This window comes from Balaenoptera musculus, chromosome 3 (genome assembly GCF_009873245.2).
Source record: "Balaenoptera musculus isolate JJ_BM4_2016_0621 chromosome 3, mBalMus1.pri.v3, whole genome shotgun sequence".
NCBI lineage: Eukaryota > Metazoa > Chordata > Mammalia > Artiodactyla > Balaenopteridae > Balaenoptera > Balaenoptera musculus.
The window spans coordinates 131796957-131819538 of record NC_045787.1 but is presented as its reverse complement, the minus strand read 5'-3'; the positions used below and the strand labels follow the sequence as shown (position 1 = coordinate 131819538).

General features: G+C 42.8%; 1 protein-coding gene across 1 annotated transcript in view; it reads left to right on the top strand.

Annotated features, from left to right (window-relative positions):
• Positions 1–3072: 3072 nt before the first annotated feature.
• TIMD4 (T cell immunoglobulin and mucin domain containing 4) overlaps positions 3073–22582 on the top strand; it is a 34750-nt gene continuing 15240 nt past the window's right edge. The window contains exons 1-5 of the mRNA XM_036847861.1: positions 3073–3155; positions 8956–9297; positions 11863–12129; positions 13701–13784; positions 14872–14952. Coding sequence (XP_036703756.1) covers positions 3098–3155; positions 8956–9297; positions 11863–12129; positions 13701–13784; positions 14872–14952 — 832 coding nt within the window. The 5' untranslated portion in view covers positions 3073–3097. The remainder of the gene's footprint in view (positions 3156–8955; positions 9298–11862; positions 12130–13700; positions 13785–14871; positions 14953–22582) is intronic.

Sequence of the window (22582 nt, the reverse complement as noted above, 5' to 3'; positions counted from 1 at the left end):
TTTTGGAAGAAAATCACTGTGTCCAGCCCACACTTGAGGAAGGGAGTTTTGCTTCACCTCCTTGAGGAGGGAGTATCTACATAAATTACTTGGAATTCTTCGGTGAAGAAGATTTGTCTCTTCTCCCCCACATATGTATTGATTCAATTATGTATTATATCAGTATGGACTCATAGATATCTTATCTACTTTGGGTTATAATCCAGTACTACTTTATTTATTTTGTTGTTAAGATTGTTCTAGCTCCGGTCATTAGGAACTCTTTCAGTTGTCTCCTTTGTCCCTTTAACAACTTTAAATTGTAGATCTTTCCCCCCACCCCCCAGCACTTCCCTACTTCCTAGCACTGCAAGAAGCTCCAGACTAATCTTAAATATTTCCTGCCTCAGTCCTAGAATCAGCCATTTTCCCAAGGAACTGTAGTTCCTTTTGTTGGAGAGTAGTGTTGGAAACTAAGATCTGAGTGCTAGGTGTGCTCAATATGTGCATTTTAAAAAATAAATGTATTGTAAATAACAAATAAATTCTTCTAAATTATTTAAAATAATCTAGTTATTTTAAAAAGCTTATTACTAAAAATATAGTGAATTCCTTTCCTACTCCTTTCCATAAAATTTGAACTCCTTGGGTTTTTCTTCAGTTTTTTACATCCATACTACTAATAATGGGCTTCTGCTGGTATTGTTTGATCAGTTTGAACATTCGCTATTGACCTCCTGTAATGGCAAATAGGGTTTGACTCTAGTGCCACCACCCTACTTTCTGTCTGCCCATCTTCCCAAGGAAGTCATATTACAATTTTGTGTTAAACCAGTAACCAGAGTTTCTATTATTATGATATGACCATCATTTTCCCCTGTGAGTTTTGAAAGCATTCCTGCATTATTTTCTAGCTTGGCTATTTAGAAGACCAATGCAATTCTGATTCTAAATCCTTTCAATGCAATGTGTTTTTGTTTGTTTTCCCTCTGGAGCTTTTTAATATCTTCTCCTTATGTCTAATATTCTTATATTTCATGATAATATACTATTTTTGTGGGGATCTTTTTATTCATGAAGTTTAGCGTTTGACTGGCCCTCCCAATCTGGAGACTCATGTTTTTTAGTTATGAGAATTTAGAAAAATATTTCTTTAATAATTTCCTCCCCTCAATTTTCTGTTTTAATATTCTGAAACACCCCTAGCTATTAGACTTCATAGATAGGTTATATTTTCTAGAAAATTTCCTTAACTTTATTTTTCAAATCTTCCATAAAATTTGGGGGTAAGTATAATCTTTTAAATTTCTAGGAGCTCTGTCTTTTTTCCCTGATTTTTCTTTTTTATAGTTTCTCTGTTTCTTTTTTTCTTGGAAGATACTAGTTTTGGGTTTTTTTGTTTGTTTGTTTATTTGTCTGCTTGTTTTATTCTGCTCTCTCTGTTGTCTTTACATCTTTTTCGTGCAGAAGACTTTCCTGAAATGTCTGGAGTTTCTTGGTTGTCTATTCATATCTTAAAGTGACACCCTAAAAACTGATTAGCAGTGCTGCATGCATGACTGAGACTCATGCACTGGTGACTTTACTGAAGGGGGATTGGATGATATTGTTGGGGGGCACCCAAATATCAGTATCTTTGAGTGTTTTATTTGGGCCATCAGTTTATTGAGAGATTAAATCACCCAGTTTCCTGGGAATAGGGTGGGAAAAGGATTCACAGTTTAGTGAACATACAGTGGAAAGACTTTCTTTGAATCCCTCTATTTTCATCCCTTTCCCCCTGTTTTCTGGTTTCTCTGATTCCAGAGCCTCGCCCAAGATTTGTATTTTCACTAATCCTTCAGTGTGAGAAATTTGAAGGTTTAAGGCTCATTTGGCTGGTGACAATCAAATGAAATTAAAAAAAAATCTAGAACATTTGTGCATCCTTAAATTCTGTCTCTGGGGCTAGGTAGGAGTTGGCCACTGGTATGCTTGGTCTCATGGTGCAATGCCATAAGAGTCACAGACCAAAGGAGGGTGTAGTGATTAAGATCACGGACTTTGGGATCAATCAGAAAGTCTTGGCTTAAGTTCTGTTTCTACAATATTTTTGCTGTGAATGTCATTTACTTAGCTCCCTTAAGCTTCAGTTTCCTCATCTGTTAAAATAGAAAAAAAATTTCTATTTCTTAGGGTTGTGAGAATTCAGTAATACAGCTATATCATGTAGCAGAGTGCCTGGCATATAATTAAGCATTCAATAGCTAATGATGATGAGATAAATCTGTTTTAGAAAACATCTGGTTGGTGAGCATTGATATGATTCCTCTAAATGATTCTGTGGTTCTGGATATACTGTTGAATCCATACAGTGCAGAAGGGCCTTAAATATCATCTAGTTCAAGCCCTGAAATCTAGTTCATGAATTGTCTTGTGTTCCTCCCCATCAAGTGGTTTCACTAACAAGTGGTAGAATTGGGCCCAGACCTTGAGCTTGTTTGTTACCTGAGCCTGTCTGGTAACTATCACCATATGCTTCCTCTAGTGAACCTCTTTCCTTGCCCGGTAAACTCTAATGGTGTTTTTGGCTTATGTGATGGTTGACGGCAACCCTGCTTTTATTTCTCTATTATCAGGACAAGGGGCACAAGGGGCTGGGTGAGGGAGAACCCAGAATGGGAGCAGAGCCAAATTCCCATCTAACTTGCCTTTGGCTCACATGCGGCATCTGTGTGTAAACCACTGCTAGAGGGGAGAGTTAATTGCATTTTATTGTAAGCTGCATGGTAGCCAGGAGGACCATGGCTGATGCACAGTTTACGAGTGCACATACACACAAGCATAGATGCTCATGTACATGTAGGAAATCCCCCTATATGAGTGGACAACGGAGTACATGCACGCCCACACCATCACTCCACATGCTTGCACAAACACTAATGGCCAGGAGAAAAGTGCTCAGCACATTTTATCATACATCCCAGATTGAGGGAGGCCATTCAGGAGGGGGAAAGGGAAGATTATGAATCAAAAAGAGAAGTGAAACCTAAAGGTCCCGCCCTGTCAGCATTAACTGGTGTATAAGAAATGGAATTTGGACAGACAGACAGACTCCTGGGGCCTGCCAACAACCAAAATGTCCAAAGGGCCTCTGATTCTCTGGCTGGTGATTGAGCTCGGGCGGCTTTATCTGAGTAAGTGTTCTCAGGCCTTCCATCCAGGTGTCCTTGGAGGCTTGGCACCTCCCGCATTTCCATGGCTGATCCATTTCACTCCTGCATCCACTCAGCTTCTCTTGTTTGGAAGGTCTCTCCCTTCCTTTGTGATACAGGGTTTATCTTGAGACTGGTTTGGGAGTTTTAGGGTGGGGATATTTATGTTCATACCAGGAATGGTAATTTAAGAAGAGACACAGAGATAAGGGGTCAGATAACATGGGGAAAAGAAATGTCCTTTGCAGGTTTTACTAGCACAGTCAGAGCCAGGGGAATTTGTTCTGCTAAGACCCCTTATTATAATCCTTATTTTTCTCTTTATTTTTAGGAGTTTTTGTTTGCTTCTTGGTTTGTTTTATTTTGCTGGGGGTCAGGCGTCCAGGTGAGGTTTACCTTTTCTGCATATTGTTTCCAGGTTTCGGATGATGCAAATGTACACACACTAGGTGTGGACCAGTATAGACCTTCACATCCTGCTGCTATACAGGTGGAATGCTCTGGGCTGAGCTGAAGTTGCATCTTGGTCATTAACATTTTTTTAAATTAATTAATTAATTTATTTTTGGCTTCTTTGGGTCTTTGTTGCTGTGCGCGGGCTTTCTCTAGTTGCAGCGAGCGGGAGCTACTCTTTCATTGTGGTGCGCAGGCTTCTCATTGCGGTGGCTTCTCTTGTTGCGGAGCACGGGCTGTAGACATGCGGGCTTCAGTAGTTGTGGCACATGGGCTCAGTAGTTGTGGCTCACGGGATTAGTTGCTCTGCGGCATGTGGGATCCTCCCGGACCAGGGCTCGAACCCGTGTCCCCTGCATTGGCAGGTGGACTCTCAACCACTGCACCACCAGGGAAGCCCTTGGTCATTAACTTTTGACACTGGCGACTATGGCCCTTCCATGGAAGAAATGAGGGACCTGGAAAAGACCAGTTTTAACAATCCATGATTCTAGAACTAGACAATATCTAATGTCCCTTGCAGTTTTAACAGTTCATAGTTTCTGTACATGAATCTTTCAAATGTGCTGCATGAGAAAACACCTACATTCCACGAAAAACAAGCCTTTGTTCTTTGTGCCTTTCTTTCCTCTAGAACTCCATGCATCCTCAGGTCTCCACCTAAGTCAAGCTTTTCCTGACTACCCATAGCCTCCAAACTGGTTTAAGTGTTTCTGCTATGAGTTCCTGTCCTCCCTGGAGTCCCCCCATTAGAGAACTTGTCGCCCTGTAGTAGTTGCTCATTTAACTGTCTCCCTCCTCAGATACCCTGTGGGAGTTAGTGGAATGAAAGCAGTTCCTGTCCCTTTCTTTATCATTGTTTTTGTCTGGTCTTTACCTTGTCCTGGGACCTGGAGGTGTGGAGGGTTTGGTGATGCTGAAAGTTGCTCTGGCCACCTTTCCAGCTACTGGCTGGACACTGACTGAGTGGGCTTCTCCAACCCTACTTGAAGAAGGCAGCACCTGGTGGATGATCTGTTTGTTTTTCATTTGTGCCTTTTCTAAAATGACCATTGTAGAAGGCAGTGACTGCTCAGATTCATTGGTGATCAGAACTGAATGTGCTCTTAAAAGATGCCAGATCAAACCCTTCACTCTGTAGATGAGGAAATTGAGACCCAGACTCGAGAAAGGCCTTGCTTAAGGTCACCAGCTAGAGAAGGAACCAAGCTGGCACCAGAACCTAGGTCGTACCCACCATCCTGGGTAATTCCCCAAAAGAGAAATTGATTTAATACCAATGATTCCTTTGCTTCAGATAATTTTGCAGCTGGAAAGAAACAGTTTCCTATCCTATCTCTAAGATCAGAAATGCTTGGTTATTTGTACTAATAATTTATTAATTTCATGTGGCATTTAATACTCCATCTCTTGTGAACTTGAGAACTATTTCTGAGGCGAGCATTATCTTCCCCCTCTGCCTTATGAGGATAATGAGGTCAGGATTAGTGTGCCTTTCCTCCAAAGACAAAAGCAGTAACTGGCAGAATGAGGTTCCCAATGTAAGCCTGATGGGTGTTTTTCTGCCACACCTGCTTCCTTTTTTTTAACATTAATTTTTAATCTGATGAGTAATACAGAGACACCCTTGGTGGAAAAATTAAAATGTTATAAAGTTAAATCCCTTTTGACTACTGCCGTCAACCCCAGTCCCTTTCCTCTGATCATGGAGCTGCTGACACAGTGAGTTGGGCGTATGTCCCACCAGCCACTTTTCTCTACGTTCACTTTCATATGTCTGTGCCCACAAAAACCTGCAAACTGGTTTATTTATTTTTTTAAATGGTTGTGTATTTTATGTGTCGTTTTGAAATTTCTCTTTTTCATACATTAATAAGGCTTGGAGTTTTCATGCCGATGGATATAAATCTGTCTAATTCTATCAATCTTGTACATTGTGTTTCCACGGAAGGACTGTGCCATAGGTTAGCCGCTCCCCATATACACACTGTTCATTTCATTCACACACGTATGACACTGCAGTAAACATTTGCCAATAGGCTTCTTTGAGCACCTGTGCTTTTCTAGAGCAAATAACAAACCATGAAATTGCCCAGGCTTAGCTAGGTCACTTGCATGTTGAGTATTAACCAAAACTGCCACATTTCCCCAGAGTGTGGCTGTACCAATTCACACCCCATTTCACTCCAGTTTACTCCAGTAGGCTAAGTCATTGCCCAGCTCCCAGTCTAGCCAACACGTCATATCATCAGCATTCTAATTTTTTGCCAGTCTAATAGTTGAAATTTACTGATCACTCATATTTCCTCGTCTATGAATTGCCTGTTTTGTCCTTTGCCAGTTTTTCTTTTTTTTTTTTAACGTTTTTATTGGAGTATAATTGCTTTACAATGGTGTGTTAGTTTCTGCTTTATAACAAAGTGAATCAGTTATACATATACATATATCCCCAGATCTCTTCCCTCTTGCGTCTCCCTCCCTCCCACCCTCCCTATCCCACCCCTCTAGGTGGTCACAAAGCGCCTAGCTGATCTCCCTGTGCTATGCAGCTGCTTCCCACTAGCTATCTATTTTTTTTTTTTAAACATCTTTATTGAAGTATAACTGCCTTACAATAGTGTGTTAGCTTCTGCTTTATAACAAAGTGAATCAGTTATACATATACAATATGTTCCCATTTCTCTTCCCTCTTGCATCTCCCTCCCTCCCACCCTCCCCATCCCACCCCTCTAGGTGGTCACAAAGCACCGAGCTGATCTCCCTGTGCTATGCGGCTGCTTCCCACTAGCTATCTATTTTACATTTGGTAGTGTATATATGTCCATGCCACTCTCTCACTTCGTCCCAGCTTACCCTTCCTCCTCCCCGTGTCCTCAAGTCCATTCTCTAGTAGGTCTGCATCTTTATTCCTGTCTTGCCCCTAGGTTCTTCATGACCATTTTTTGTTTTTTTTTAGATTCCATGTATATGTGTTAGCATACGGTATTTGCTTTTCTCTTTCTGACTTACTTCACTCTGTATGACAGACTCTCGGTCCATCCACCTCACTAGAAATAACTCAATTTCGTTTCTTTTTATGGCTGAGTAATATTCCATTGTATATATGTGCCACATCTTCTTTATCCATTCATCTGTCAATGGACACTTAGGTTGCTTCTATGTCCTGGCTATTGTAAATAGAGCTGCAAAGAACATTGTGGTACATGACTCTTTTTGAATTATGGTTTTCTCAGGATACATGCCCAGTAGTGGGATTGCTGGGTCATATGGTAGTTCTATTTTTAGTTTTTTAAGGAACCTCCATACTGTTCTCCATAGTGGCTGTATCAATTTACATTCCCACCAACAGTGTTTGAGGGTTCCCTTTTCTCCACACCCTCTCCAGCATTTATTGTTTGTAATGATGGCCATTCTGACCTGTGTGAGACGATATCATATTGTAGTTTTGATTTGCATTTCTCTAATGATTAATGATGTTGAGCATTCTTCCATGTGTTTGTTGCCTTTGCCAGTTTTTCTATCGAGTCTTTCCTTATTGAGTAGTAGGATGCCTCTTTCTATACTGCGATACTTGGGATAATAGACTGTTGGATCTCCAGTAGAAATAATTGTGTCCCACATTTTTTATTAATTTACCAAATATTCATAGGAACAAGCCCATATTTTAGAAGTCATTGGTTTTTGGTGCATGTGTTCTACATTGCTATCACAGCTGAGGTTGAAGACAATTATTTTTTTCCCTGGCTTCATGGGGGGCAAAATGGGCTTCCGCAGCATGTACAATCTGTGAAACATCTCCATTGTGGCAAAGTAAAGAGACGATGAGTTTAGGGAAGGCTCCAGGCGGGTCTGAGTTTGGAATGACCTTTCATCATGAGAGCAAACTTTGCAAAACCCAGCAAGTACATCATTTGGCTTACTACCTGGGCAACTACTAGGGCTCATGCTCACCTTCTCCCAGAGAAGGATAGCTGGAAGTTGCTGACGCCTAGGGTCAGGGAGGAACACGGTGCTACTGGCCATGTCTTACACAACTTAGACAACGGTGTTAACAGAGTTAGTGAACGGAGAGTCTTACTGGAGGGTACCTTGAAGAAAACAATGAGCAAAGAGATATGGGGATATATGTATATGTATACCTGATTCACTTGTTATAAAGCAGAAACTAACACACCATTGTAAAGCAATTATACTCCAATGAAGATGTTTAAAAAAATAAAAAAAAAAAAAAGGATCTAGGTACTCAAGAAGGAGCAGGATGTCATCCTGACACTCTGGAGCTATAGCCTGCCTGGCTCTCCTCTCAATAGCATGGTTTGATTGAGAACAATCACTGATGCTCAATTAAATCAGAGGGCTTAACATTTGCAGCAGTGAAAAACTTTCACGGATTCTCAGAGATGGAAGTTATCTTAGAAGAGGCTGTCCAGTGGTCCTCAAACAGAGTGGGTGGTCAGTGACCTCAGAACGACCTGGAGACCTTGGTTATGTACATTTCCATGGGCCTTGGCCTCTGAGATTCTGACTCAGGGTTGGGCAAGAAAATAGGTATTTTTAGCAAGCTCCCCAGGCCATGCTGATGAGCTGCTGAAGTTGGGAAACACAGATACTTCATTTTAAAAATTGTGCTATGTTCTATTTCATATAGCTAACATGGTCAACCTAATCACCAGCATCTTTATGTCACAGCTGCCATTCCAAAGAATTCCTGTGATTCCTTTCCAGTTCTAACATTAAAAAAAAAAAATCCACAAACTCCACCTAAGTTCACATTCTCTAACAACAAACAAATGGTCCAGAGCAATTAATTTCTATCTCCAATACTAAAAGGAGACGAGGACAATGGGATATAGTTCAACAGCCTGTCTCCCTGCCATAGCAACACTCTGGGGTGGAAGACAGACAGAGACCCATTGGAGGCATTCAAGTCAGTAGTAGGTGATCACTGCCTATTAAGATACACTGGGTAGAGTGCTGTTTTGGACCTGTTTATATGAGTTAGTGGAATTGGATTAAAGGGTCAGGATTTTCCATGGAGAATTTATTGTTTTATTGAATGGTACTCAAGGTCAGAGTTTTTTTAATCAGCAAATCTGCTGTGGAGATGTGTTCAGAGACTCAGGCGGTCAGCTGTTTTCACTTGAGGGATGGAGGGGTGTGGAGTTAGGAGCTTAGCAGCAGTGAAGGGCAGGCCAGAATTTGGGCTAAAGAAACATGTACACTACGACTCTCTTCATCTTCCTGGAAGCATCTATCTGCACAATCCCTGTAGAGCACATTTGAGAGATTTCAGTACCTCACAACCTAGTTTTCTCATCTTTCCTCACAGCTCCAGCTGCATCAGAGATTGTCGTGAGAGCGTTTTTGGGTCAGTCGGTGACTTTGCCCTGTATGTACTCATCCTGGTCTCCTAACAGCAACATCATGTGCTGGGGCAAAGGCCAGTGTCCCAACTCCAAATGCAATGACGAGCTTCTCTACACCGATGGGACAAGGGTGGTCTCGAGGAAGTCGCCAAAATACCAACTTCTGGGGAATATCCGGAGAGGGGATATCTCCTTGACCATCTTCAACACCAACGAAGGTGACAGTGGTGTGTACTGCTGCCGCATAGAGGTGCCTGGCTGGTTCAACGATGTGAAGAAGAACATCCGCCTGGAGCTGAGGAGAGGTGAGCACACAGGGGCTGTGTCTATGGATGGAGAGGTTCACGAGTCACGGGTCCTAGAGTCAGTGGGTGGTATGTGGAGAGGCTGAAGCTGCTTAAGCAATGAGTGGGCAGATTAAATCTGAGACATGTTGACGACTAGAGGAGCCGCAGTCTGGAGCAGATGCCTGTGGGAGCCAAAAATCCCACAGAAATGAGTGAGGGGTAGAGGGTGGGGGGTAGGGAAGGGAACCAGTGAAATTCATGGTCACTCTGAAGAGGGCAGCTGCTTCTTCTCTAGGGAATTGCAGAAATTTGGGCCCAGTGCTTTCAGATCTCCCAGTTATTATGTGAAGTATATTGATTTTTGCATGTTGGCAAAGATTTCAAAATTTAAAAAAACATCGGATGAACGAGATAAAATGTGTTGTTCATGGATCGGCTTCAGCCCATAAGCCCAACTTCCAGCAGAGGGGAAAGGGCAGGGGATTGGGAGATAGTCATAGCAGTTTTCAGGTGATCTTTCCTTCTGTTACTATCAGTTGCCTTTGATGAAATTTGAAATATGGTGGAACTCATAAAGATTTTTTTTTTAATAAATTTATTTTATTTATTTATTTTTGGCTGTGTTGGGTCTTCGTTGCTGTGTGTGGGCTTTCTCTAGTTGCGTTGAGCGGGGGCTGCTCTTCCTTGCGGTGTGTGGGCTTCTCACAGCGGTGGCTTCTCTTGTTGCGGAGCATGGGCTCTAGGCCCGCGGGCTTCAGTAGTTGTGGCTCGCAGGCTCTAGAGTGCAGCCTCAGTAGTTGTGGCACACGGGCTTAGTTGCTCTGCGACCTGTGGGGTCTTCCTGGACCGAGGCTTGAACCCATGTCCCCTGCATTGGCAGGCAGATTCCTAATCACTGTGCCACCAGGAAAGCCCCAACTCATAAAGATTTGAGCTGCATGGAGTGCAGCCTATGGTTGAATTATGTGAACAATAACCACTGTTCCTGCTGGTCTGGAACGGAGCCTCTCCACTTCAGCTCTGTGCTCAGCCTGCACCGAGGACTGAGGATTCCTGGGCTCTGTTGTAACTGGACTGACATCTCGGAAGGCAGGTTCTGGCTAGCCATGCAAGTAATAAGCTTCTCCAGTGACTCTCATGTGCTGTAAAATTTGAGAACAACTGATGTGGTTGCTTCTAATTAGAGAACTTTCACAAGCATATATGAATGTATATTTTTTATATACTGAATATATATATATTTAGTATATTTTTCTCTCAAAGTAACTTTGTGAGATAGGATTTGTGGAATCAAAATCATTAGGATTTGTGGAAGTTAAACGATGCCAATCCAAGTCTTTGCTTTTCAAGCCTGATATAACCAGCTCTTATGCTATAAAATATTGGTTGATATCAGTACTCTATGAGGACATTTCTAAGTTCACTTGAACTAATGATGTCTTTCTGGTCCATTAGAGTTAGTGGAAATTTGACATATTTAAGAGAGGGTGGTATCTGTAGAATAACTGTTGCTAATGAACTCAGATTCAGATGTTTAGGGGGTGAGTGGTTTTGGTATGAACCCATCTTTAATATCTGAAAGAGACTTACATTTTCACCCTATGTTACACTCTTTGGACTCGCTCTTTTTAGATTTTAATTTTTATTGTAGAAAGAACACCTAGCATGAGTTCTACCCTCTTCATGAATTTTCAAGTGTACAATATACTATTGTTAACTATGGGTACAATGTGTGCAGCAAATTTCTAGAGCTTATTCATCTTGCTTGACTGAAATGTTATGTTTGGGCTCACTTTTGATGGGATCATTCATTTACTCATTCATGCCATGTTTTTGGAACACCTACTATGTACCAGACACTGTCGTAGGTATTAGATTTGTAGCAGAGAACAAAATAAATGCCAGCCATTCCCTCGTGGAGCTTACAGTGTACTAGGAGAAACAGACATTCCCTAATAATCAACAAATAAATGTGTAGTTAGGAAATGCAACAAACGCTATGAAGGTCAAGTATGAGTGTGCAAAAAACATTGTTATTGTCGAATGCAGATGACCTCCTTGCAGAAGTGTCCTTTTAGCCGAGACATGAGGGTTAAGGAGGAGTCCATCTAAGGAAGAGAGAGTCTAGGAAGCAGTAGGTACAAAGTCCCTCAGATGGAAGGTCACTAATACTGTGGAAGAACTGAAGAAAGGCCAGTAGGCTGGGGAAAAATGAGGAGAATAGAGTGGAGGCCCGAGATGGGAAAGAAAGAGCAGATCAGGTGGGGCCCTGAGGGTGAGGTTGGGGGTTGTGTCTTCGTCTTATGGGCAAGGAGAACCCAGTAAAAAAGTTTAGGTAGGGGACTGACATAATTAGGTTTGTCATTTTCAAAGATTACTCTGGCCAGTGTGTGAAGAACAGGTTGGAAAGGCCAGGACTAGAGTTAAGAAACCCACTTCTCATGGGCATTTTAGTGGTCCAGGCTCGTGGGCTGGGTGAGGTAGCAGAAAGGCAGAGAAATGGACTGATGCTGGCTATATCTGTAGTGTTTCCCTCTTCCTCCGTCTCCACTTGGCACCAGACGTATCTTCTATTGGGTACAGGTCCCACGACCACGCGCTCAACAACCACCCGTCGCCCAACCACCACCACCACCACCGCCGTGACGACAACCACAGCTGTGCTTCCAACAACCACAGTCGTGCCTACACCTGACCTGCCAGACACACCACCGCTTCAGATGAGAACCACTGCTGCACTCCCCACCACGGCAGCCGCATGCCCTCTGACAACACGGGGCTCCCTTCATGAGGAAGACACGATACTTCTGACCCTTGAGCCTTCCACAGAAGGGCCCATCCTCACTGCAGGTACCTGGTTCAACGGGCCATTCTTTCCCTTCTGCTGGTCAGATGCACCTTGGATCCCTTGGAAGAGGGTTCTCCTGCTGAATGGGGCAGCCCAGCAACTTGCTCTTAGGTCTATGTGTGTGTGCGTGTCTGTGTATGAGTTTGCCAGGGCTGTCATAACAAATTCCACAGACTGGGTGGCTTAAACAACAAAAGTTTACTTTCTCACAATTCGGAGGCTAGAAGTCTGAGATCAAGGTGTCAGCAGGGTTGGTTTCTTCCGAGGCCTTTCTCCTTGACTTCTAGATGGCCGTCCTCTCCTTGTGTCCTCACATGGTCTTCCTCCTTTGTGTGTTTGTGTTCTAATCTCCTCTTTTTGTAAGAACACCAGTGATATTCGATCAGGGCCCATCCATATAACATCATTTTTACCTTAATTACCTCTTTAAAGGCACTATCTCCAAATACAGTCACATTCCAAGCTACTTGGGGTTAGGGCTTCAATGTATGAATTTTCCGGTAGGGCTGGGGCGGGGGTGGGAGGGGACCACACAATTCATCCCATAACTGTGTGTGTGTGTGTATAGTTTCATTAAATTGTTCCTTTTCATTGTTTTATGATTTCCTTTTTTGTTGCTTTTTTTTTCCCTTTGTGCTTTTGAAAAGTCAGCATTTTTGGTTCTCCAGTTGACCTCCCAGGAGTCTTGGGGACACTTAGTAAAGAACCAGGAAATGTCACCCTGGGTCAGACACCAGTTCCATCCTGCCGGGGCTTAAGTCCCTAGTCAGGTGTTAGAGATTGGTTGAGGAAAGGCCTCCAGATGCCTTAAAATATCCCTTGATGAACTGGTTCTACATTTTCTTTCTTTCTTTCTTTCTTTTTCTTTCTTTCTTTCTTTCTTTCTTTCTTTCTTTCTTTCTTTCTTTCTTTTCTTTCTTTCTTTCTTTCTTTCCTTCTTTCTTTCTTCCTTCCTTCCTTCCTTCCTCCCTCCCTCCCTCCCTCCCTTTCTTCCTTCCTTCCTTCCTTCCTTCCTCTCTTTCTTTCTCTCTCTTTCTCTCTCTCTCTAGCTCCCTCCCTACTTTCCTTCCTTCTTTCATCCTGAATCCTTTTTCATCCTACATCTTGGAACTCTCACTGAATTACTAGCTCCATTAATTATGGGGGCTTATCAAAGCTCCCACCACGTTTCAACCTCTGATTCTGAGGTAAGAATATTAGAAAAGAATCATGAGATAGCTTGAAAGCTTAGGCATTTCAGCTGCCTCAATAAGGCCTGGATTAATTTAAACCACTTTACAGTATCGAATTGGCTAATTCCATTATACTCTGTGTAGTCGCCTAAGGTCCATGAACCCTAAGCCAATTTTTATATGTATTTTTTTATTCCTTTGGTCTTTAAAATAATCATCTTAGAATACTACATTTGCAGTTTTTCCCCTAGACTCTAAAAATTACTTACAATCCTTGGAAGAAAAACTGAAATAAACTTAGAAAAGTACAAAGACAACTATAAAAATAGCCCCAAATCCCACCACTCAGCACAAACACCTATTTTTAGCTGCCTTTTATCAAACTTTTTTTTCTCTTCCAGAATCAGAAACGATCCTTCTCCCTAGGACCTCTCAGAGAAGCACTGAGGCGACTTCTGCAGCCACTGCCTTGCTCACATCCAAAGGTATGTGGCCGGGGTTCTCTCTTTTTCTTTCCTCACCCCTTAGACTGAGGGAAACACTGACTAGAGTGTCACCAAGTCAGATGGCTAGAGATGACTGTTGGGTCCTGTGTGCCATGAAGCCCACCTGGGACAAATTGGTATCAATACCGCATTTGTGGCTCATTCCTCCGTATTGATTTGAGAGAGGGAGAGAGACCCATTGACCTTGATTTGTTTGTGCAGTTCTCCACGGTAGCACATCTCTAGAATATCTGCCTCTCCACTCTAGGCTGGGTGGTGCTTGGCTATCTCATCCCCCAATTCCAAGCATACCGGTCTTCTGTGTTGAAACCCCAGAGGGTGTGCTCACTTGACTCCTTGGCTCTTTATAGTGGAGAGAGAGTTCTTTCATTCATTTGTCCTTTCATCCATCCAGCCAGACTTCTTTAGGTATTTACTAGTGCCCAGGGGCAGAGAACACCCTGAAAATAATTCACAGCCTTGCAGGTGCTAGAGGGGCCTGCCTGGGCATGGTTATCAGTTGTACTACTTTCCCCTGGGGGTCTCTGCCCTCCATTGTGTAACTTCATGCATATAAAATTTGGACGAGTGCCTGGCATGTTAGTAAGTGTGCAAAAGGTAGCTGTTACCTTAGTGGAGCTTATAATCAAGCAGAGGAAAACAGACATCTATGAGGTAAATAAATCAATGCTTGTGATAGTAGAGTATAGGGGGGCAGTAAGATAGAGTGGTTCATGTGTGCGTTCTGGTGTCACACTGCCTGGGTACAAATTGTGCCTCTTCTCTGCTGTGTGACTTTGGGAAAGTTCCTTAATCTCTCTGGGCCTTGGCTTCCTAACTGGTCAAATGGGAATAATGAAGCACTTACCCTGTGTCTCTTTCTGAGGATTAAGTGAGAGAATGCAGGTAGATGACTTAGAACAGCGTCTGGCATGTACTAAATGCTCAGTAAACATTAGCCCTTTTTTTTAATGACAGAAGTCAGTTTAGGGGAAGAGTGCCCCCCCCACCCCTCCACCTCCCTGCAAAATAGGAAGACAGGCATCTACCTAAGTTTGTTTTCTCCTTTCCTTTGTATTTTTTCCAGGGTCTAAAAGTTGGGTTCTCCAGTCAACACACCAGGCATTGATGCGGGAAGCGAGTGACTCGGTGATTTCTCAGCCAAGAGGTAGGGGGTTGTGCTCCTGTGAGAGGTTTGCCTTTGGACTTGGGAACAATCTGTCAACTGCCTGCTTTTCTTGGAATTCTGCTCTTTTGGTTGCACTGTGGTCACATCCTACATCCTCCCGCCAGCTGAGATGAAAGTGAAGCCTGCTATCCTCCCACCAGCTGAGATGAAAGTGAAGCCATCAGTGTTGGCTCCATCCCTTCTCTGCCTCATTTCTGAAAACCCGCTGTTGGGATCTGAAGCTAGGAATGCTAGTAGGAAAAGCAACCATTCATCTTTCAAAACGTTACTAATTTATTTTAAATTATGTAAATAGTACACCAGTGTATTTTTGTTAGGGATACCTTTTTTTAAAGCTATTTATTTATTTTTATTTATTTGGTTGCTCTGGGTCTTAGGTGCAGCAGGTATACTCCTTAGTTGCAGCTCACCGGCTCCTTAGTTGTGGCATGCATGTAGGATCTAGTTCCCTGACCAGGGATGGAACCCGCGCTCTCTGCATTGGGACAATGGAGTCTTAACCACTGTGCCACCAGGGAACTCCCTAGGGATACATTTTTAAAAAGTAGAAAAAACATTCTCTTTGACTCCCTGTCTTTAATCCCAGTTCCTCCCCTGAGTTAATCACTGATATTAGTTGAAGATGATCATTCTTCAGATCTTTTTCTATTCCCTTATGACTGGGTATAGATATAGAAATATACAGTTGTGTTTTGTGTGTAGATTTTTTTTTAAATGCTATCATATTGTGTGCAGCCTTCTGCATTTTTATTCACCTAACATTATACATTGGACCACTTTCTTTTTTGGTCTATGTAGATCTCCATCACTGTGTTAAATTGCTGTATAGTATTTTCTACTATGGGTACTTACAGTATCCTTTCCCCATTGAGGGGCACTAAGGTTGTTCCAAAGCTTCACATCATAAATATTCTGCAGTGAGGATCCTTATAGGTGTCTCCTTAGTGTTCATGCAAGTGTTTCTTTAGCTAGGGTGGTGACCAAGAAGGAGAAATGCTAGGTTCAAAGAATTATGTGCTTTTATTTTTTTATAAATTTATTTATTTATTTATATTTTATTTTTGGCTACGTTGGGTCTTCATTGCTGTGCACGAGCTTTCTCTAGTTGCGATGAGCAGGGGCTACTCTTTGTAGTGGTGTGTGGGCTTCCCATTGAGGTGGCTTCTCTGGTTGCAGAGCACGGGCTCTAGGCATATGGGCTTCAGTAGTTGTGGCGCGCGGGCTCAGTAGCTGTGGCTTGCAGGCTCTAGAGTGCAGGCTCAGTAGTTGTGGTGCATGGGCTTATTTGCTTCGCGGCATGTGGGATCGTCCCAGACCAGGGCTCGAACCTGTATCCCCTGCATTGGCAGGCGGATTCTTAACCGCTGCGCCACCAGGGAAGTCTGAAATGTGTGCTTCTAAATTTTATAGCTATTACAAAATTGTCCTCTGGAAAGGCTGTGCTAATTTATCTTCCCACCCACAGAGTATCTGCTTTCCCATGTCCTCCCTACACTCGATATAACCATTTGTTTAATTTTTTTCAATCTCCCGAGAAAAAAATGTCATCTCATTCTTCTGTTGTTCTGATTAACAGAGAGTTGGAGTGTCTTTCTCTATGCTTATTAGCCAGAAAACAGCAATCCTTTAACTCTGTGAAGGAGGCAATGTAACATCACTGACAAAGGCTTGGAAGATGGAATTGGAGGGTCCAGACAAGAGTGAGCGGAAGGGAGATAGGTTTTGAAGGAAGACTCTAAATCAAGATGAAATGCAAGGGTGATCTCACGTTGAAAAGCTTTGGCATGCACTAACTCACACAGTGGGAGGACGGGAAACCTGGACTGGATATTGATAACAAGGTGCCAGTGATCCAAACCTTCTTTGTCCATGGGATGCGGTAGGGTGGGGGCCTATTTTCTGGCAGAAGAGAAGGTAGCAACTAGAAAAGTGACAAAGGATGGGCAACGAGTTTTCAAAATGTTTCATTTATTCCACTTAAATCTTGGACTATTTTACACTGAATTACAAGGGAACAGAAGGTCATCTGATGTTTTACCATCTTTTATAATATCCCTGATAATTTCATTTCACTCCTGCTTGATAAATCCTGGGAGAGAGAACACTTGTGCCCATACCCATAGGCGGCACTCCTGAAGAGGAGCTGGTTATAGGAAGGTCTGTCAGTCTCTGTGTAACATCTATTCGTTGTGGAAGAAGCCAGGGTTTATTGAGCACATATCATGTGCCAGCATGGGGTCAACTGTTCTCCTGGGCCACTTAATTCAATCCCTCTTACCAGATGCTCCAATCTCTATTTGTCATAGCTTTTTCAAGGCCACACAGCTGTTGGGTGCCAGATCCAGGAAGTCTAGTTCTGATTCCATACTCTTAGGTATTATTTTATTTTGCCTTACCTTCCAGTCTGAAATAAAATATCATGCTCTTGTCATTTACCATCCTTTTTTTCCATTGGTTTTTGTAATGAAACATTTATAATACATACTGAGGATTTAGCTAGGTGTTAGGTGCTGTATAAGTGTTTTAACTTGTATTGTTTTATTTAAATCTAACAGTGACCTTCTAGCCAGGTATAGGTATTATCCCCATTTTACAGATAAAGAAATGGAGGGTCAGGGAGTTTATTAGAGAAGCTAACACCTACTGAGGTCTGTCTTTGTTTCAACACTCTTCATTTTACATGCATTACCTCATTTGATTTTTCACAAAATCCTATGAGATAGATACCATTATCACCTCCATTTTAGAGTCCATGAATGTTACATATCTTGTCTGGTAGATGATGGACCTGGATTTAATCCTTCTCTGCTCAACTCTGATGCCATTCTGACCCCTTGCTAGGCTGCCCCCGCCCCATCTACCCTCTGGAAGCACTTAGAGAATAAAACTACTTCTTCATTTGCATAAAAATGCTTTCAACCCATTTCAGAGAACCTACATGCTTCTGTGGGCTTTTTCTTACCTTGGCTAAATATTCCCAATTCCTTCCTCATGTCTTCATGTAATTTTTGGATGGCCAGGCTTCCATGGTTGAGGGCTGCTTTTAATTGTTCAAGTGGATCTTGCTACAATTATTGTTCCCTAAAACTAGCATTACCTGGAATGGCAATTCTTTACCTCCTCTCTTTGGCTGCCTGGAACAGAGTTCAGAGATGTGGAGTGATTTGCCCAAGGTCACACAGCAGTGCAGAGAGAGAGGTGGGATCACACCCAGTTTCCAGGGATATTATTAAAATGTGTACATGGACTCCTAAATGGAGTTGTCTGTGGATGAACTTGGCGGGGGGGACAAGAACCCCCCTGAAATTATATACATACATATATACATATATATATGTGTATATATATATATATATACACATATATATATATATGTGTATATATATATATATATATATATATATATATAGTTCTGTGTGTATATGTGCACACACATTTTCCTGGGGAAAAAGTATAGAACTTTTATTAGATTCTCCAAGAATTCTGTAAAGCTCCAAATGATTAGGAACCATAATTCAAACACAAACAACAATAACAACAATAAAAATTCTCATAGGTTTCTTCCCCCCAGCTAAAGGCAGTCTGTTAGGGGAATACGAACTCTTACGCCTCTAGGTAGCTGGGAACTCAAATCAGTCCCTCTAGCCTGAGGATTAATTTCATTTCTTGCTTGGCCGCAGGAATGTGTGAAATGGTCCCAAATTGCTCCCTAGTGGCCCAACATCTCTATTGGGTAAGGACTCTGAAGCTAGGGTGAGGAGACCCACATTACCATGTCATTTCCTAAATAAAATCGGGTGGCTTGGGATTAAATCCTCTGCAGATTATGTCTCAGCCTCACTTTTAGTGCCTCAGTAACATCCCAAATCCTTTTTTTCTAGTCCTTTCTCCTCACATTCTTCTCGGTAGCCTGAGGTGGGGGTTAAAAGACCTCATTTGGGGAATGTGAAGGCTCAGGGTTATATACCAGCTCTAACGTTTTATGCTTTATTTTTTTCTTTTAGAATCTCAGGTTCTTGTTCTAGCCTTTTTGAAATCTCAGTTTCCTCAAAATGTACAATGGAGATAATAGTACATGGTTCATAGGGCTGTTAAGTGAGGCAATGCATTAGAAAAATGTCTGGACCATAATTACTGGCTAGTAAATGACAGTCCTCGTGACAGATTCTGATCCCCTCTGCTCACTGCATCTCTGCTGATCTTCCTACTCACACATCTTCATTCTCTGGCCAGGCCGGCTGGGGAGCAAGAGGCCACATCTACCAGCTCCCAGCTGAGTCACTTCCTTCCAAATACAGAGACACTTTTTTTTTTCTGATTTCAAAACATATTAAAGAGCTACAGTAATCAAAACAGTATGGCGCTGGCACAAAGACAGACATACAGTAGAGAATAAACCCTCACATACATGGCAGAGACACTTTTTGGTTTTATGATTTTTTTTAACTGCTAATTGCACCAGGAAAACAGCCAATGAGTGGCAAAATTGCAAACTTGGGGAAGTGACGAAAGCTTTTTAAAAAATCTCATGGCAGTCATTCTCGACTCACTATTAAAATAAATCTGATTCTGAAAGCTTTTCACTGGCTGCTTATTACATGGCTCTATGGAACTCTCAGTTATGGGTTTTGTTCCTCTGGTGGACATCTTTAATCTTCTGATGACTCTCAGTTGTTTTGTCCTTCTCACATCACTCAATCTAGGGAGGCTTCACTCTATAATTTAGGCTCAGGAATCAAGCTTTCTTGAAAAAGAGCTGTGGTCGAGTTTGCCATGCAAGGGCTTCCTGATTTGTATTATTTATTTGATTAGACACCTCCAAGTATGTATCTCCTGCTCCGGTGCCCTTCTCTGCTTTGAAGGTGTTTGGTCTGCAGACATCACCTGAAGAAGCCCTTGCAAGGGTGTCAAATCCTCACCTCCACTCTGTGGCTGCCTAGAAATGGAGCTCAGAGATGTGGAGTGACTTTTCTGAGATCACACAGTGCGGCAGAGGGAGAGCTGAGACTCTTACACGGGTTTCAGAGGTTTTAAATTTGGGCCTGTGAACTCTTGGGGAGGTGTTGTTAGTGGAAAACTGATAGGAAATTGAGGCCCAGCAAAGGCCAGCGAGTTGAGAGAGGGCTTGCAGTGATAGGGAGGCTGCTGAGACCAGAGGCCAGTTCTCCTGATCCCACGTACAGTTAACCTTTGTCCGAAGACTATCAGCCACTATCTCTCAACAGAGGTTCCCTGAGGGCAGATTTTCCTATTTGCTCCTCAAGTATTAGGATTCACTTTTTCTCAGCCCCCAGGTGGATCATTATACTCATCAACAGCATGAAGTCCAAGCTGTGAAATAATTTCAAATTTAATGCCCCCAAATATGCATGAGGACTTGGCTGTCAACCCAGGAAAACTGGAAAAAAAATGAACATTGCTCTGGTAATAGTCATAATTTCCTTTTTTGAGATTCTTACAGTAGCATTTTCTCCATCCCAGGGTTGGATGGTGGGGGAGTGGGGATGGGGTGCTTTTAGGAGTTCTTGTTCTCTTACTGTATCTTTCTGTTTTACAAAACCAGCCCAAGCTTCATGGTCCAGAGCAAGCTGGCCTTGCCATGGAATCAAAGGATTCTCAGAGGGAAAAGTGGTTGGAGATGAGATTTTATATCCTTACCTTGGCATTTGGTTTGGATACATGGAAATAGGTCACATGGTATTTGGTAAAGGCCTCTCAAATCTGTCTTTCATTAAACATGGCTTACCTGGGTGCTTCCCTGTGCAGGGCCCAGAACATATAAAAATGAGGAAGTCTTGACCTCTGTTCTTAAAGGGGTGGGATAGACAGGCTTGTGTAGAGCAAACAATTATCCAGTGAGCTTGGTTTTGGGATAGAAGTATGAAAAGGTGCCCTGGGGGCCCAAAGAAGAGAGAGAAGGATTCTAACTTGGAAAGAAAGGCCAGGATGATTTCACTCAATGATCCTTGAATTGGTTCTTCATGGATGAGAACATCTCATTGAGCAGAGAAGGGTGAACAGGCAGGGAGAACAGCATGAGCAGAAATAGGGGGACTTATAATAGCATGAAATCTTTGGCTATTGTTTAAGAGTCTAGTTTAATCTAATGGAGACAGGAAGCTAGGAGTGGCCTAGGTTCTTAAAGGACTTGATTGATGGGCTGAAGAATTTAGATTTCATTCCAGGGTCACACGGATCCAGTCATGTTTTTGGAGTCGGGAATGGCATTTTCAGCTCTGTTTTAGGAAAAATTTCTCTGGCAAGAGTGTGGAAGATGTACTCGAGGGGAGTAAGGCTGGAGGCAGAGAGGCTCCTGCAATAACTCAGGCAGGAGGTGAGTGTCTCGACTAGGATGATGGCAGCAGTGACAGCAGCAAAGGGACAGAGTCAGAGCCATTTAGGACTTTGAACTGAGAGGACTTGGTGACTGGAGTAATAAGGAAGGATGACTGATTCTCCGCACTTGGGAGATCAGCTCGCTGTGATGGATTCACTGGTAAAGGAATCCCAGGAGGAAGAGTGAAATTTATTTGGGTGATCTTGACTTTGACGTGCCCCTGGGAAATGTCTAACAGGCTGTTGGAAATGTGGAGCTGGGCGGACTTACGGATGCCTCGGTGGGGATTGGGTGTCTGATGATTGGCACCTCCTGTGATCAAAGAATCATTACTGTGCTGAATAAGGAGTTGCCCCTATGCCAAAACTTTCATACGTACTATCTCATGAGGGAGAGTTCAGGCCTATCAATATAATATGACAGTTACTGAGTGCTTATTATAGGACAGGGCTGGGCTCCATGCTTTCAGTGCATTATCTCATCATGAGGCATCGTCCAGATCTGTGAGGAAGATTCTATTATTGCATTCGTTGTAAAGGAGAAGAAACTGAGGTTTGCAGAGGTTAAGACATTTGCCAGAGTTGGAACCCCAGGTCTCTTGGCTCTTGAAAATTAGCTCTTAAACACTTGATTCTATTGTCTCATTAGCAGAGGGTGTCATTGAAGCTCCTGTGGCATCGTCTGAAGATATTGTGGGAGAAGAAGGGTGGGATGAAGGCAGACACCCCACCTCCTTACAGGAACGACTCCATTAGGAGAGGGTGTAGTAGAGGCAGAAAAGCTGGCCCAGGGGGCCAGTTAGAGAGACAGCAGAGGTAGGAAGTGGTCCAGGAGACAAAGATTATGGAGTGTGTACTTAAATATGAGGGAATTCTAAATACCGGTCAGGTAGGATGTGGCATCTAGACAGGTGTCTGTGAACTGTGGCAGGAGGACCGCTAAGCGAACAGGGTGAGCTCTGTGGATGGACACCCTGAAGTCCAACGCTGAGCGATTGTGAGAGAATAAATGCTAGGCGTTCTTTCAAGGAGTTGGAGGGTGAATATTTAGAGGGGAGGCAGGGTAGAGGGAGGAGGCTAGTACTGTTATAGGAGGAGGGGGGGCCGTCAAAAATGGGAGAGGTAGGGTTCGGTCTAGAAATGGAGATAGGAGACAGGGGAGTTAGGTTGGCATAAATGAAGGTGGGAGAGCAATCAGATCTCACGCTGACCTCCCAGGGAGGTAGGAGAAGACTGGGGAACCAAGACCTTGAACTCTGAGATCATCCAGTCT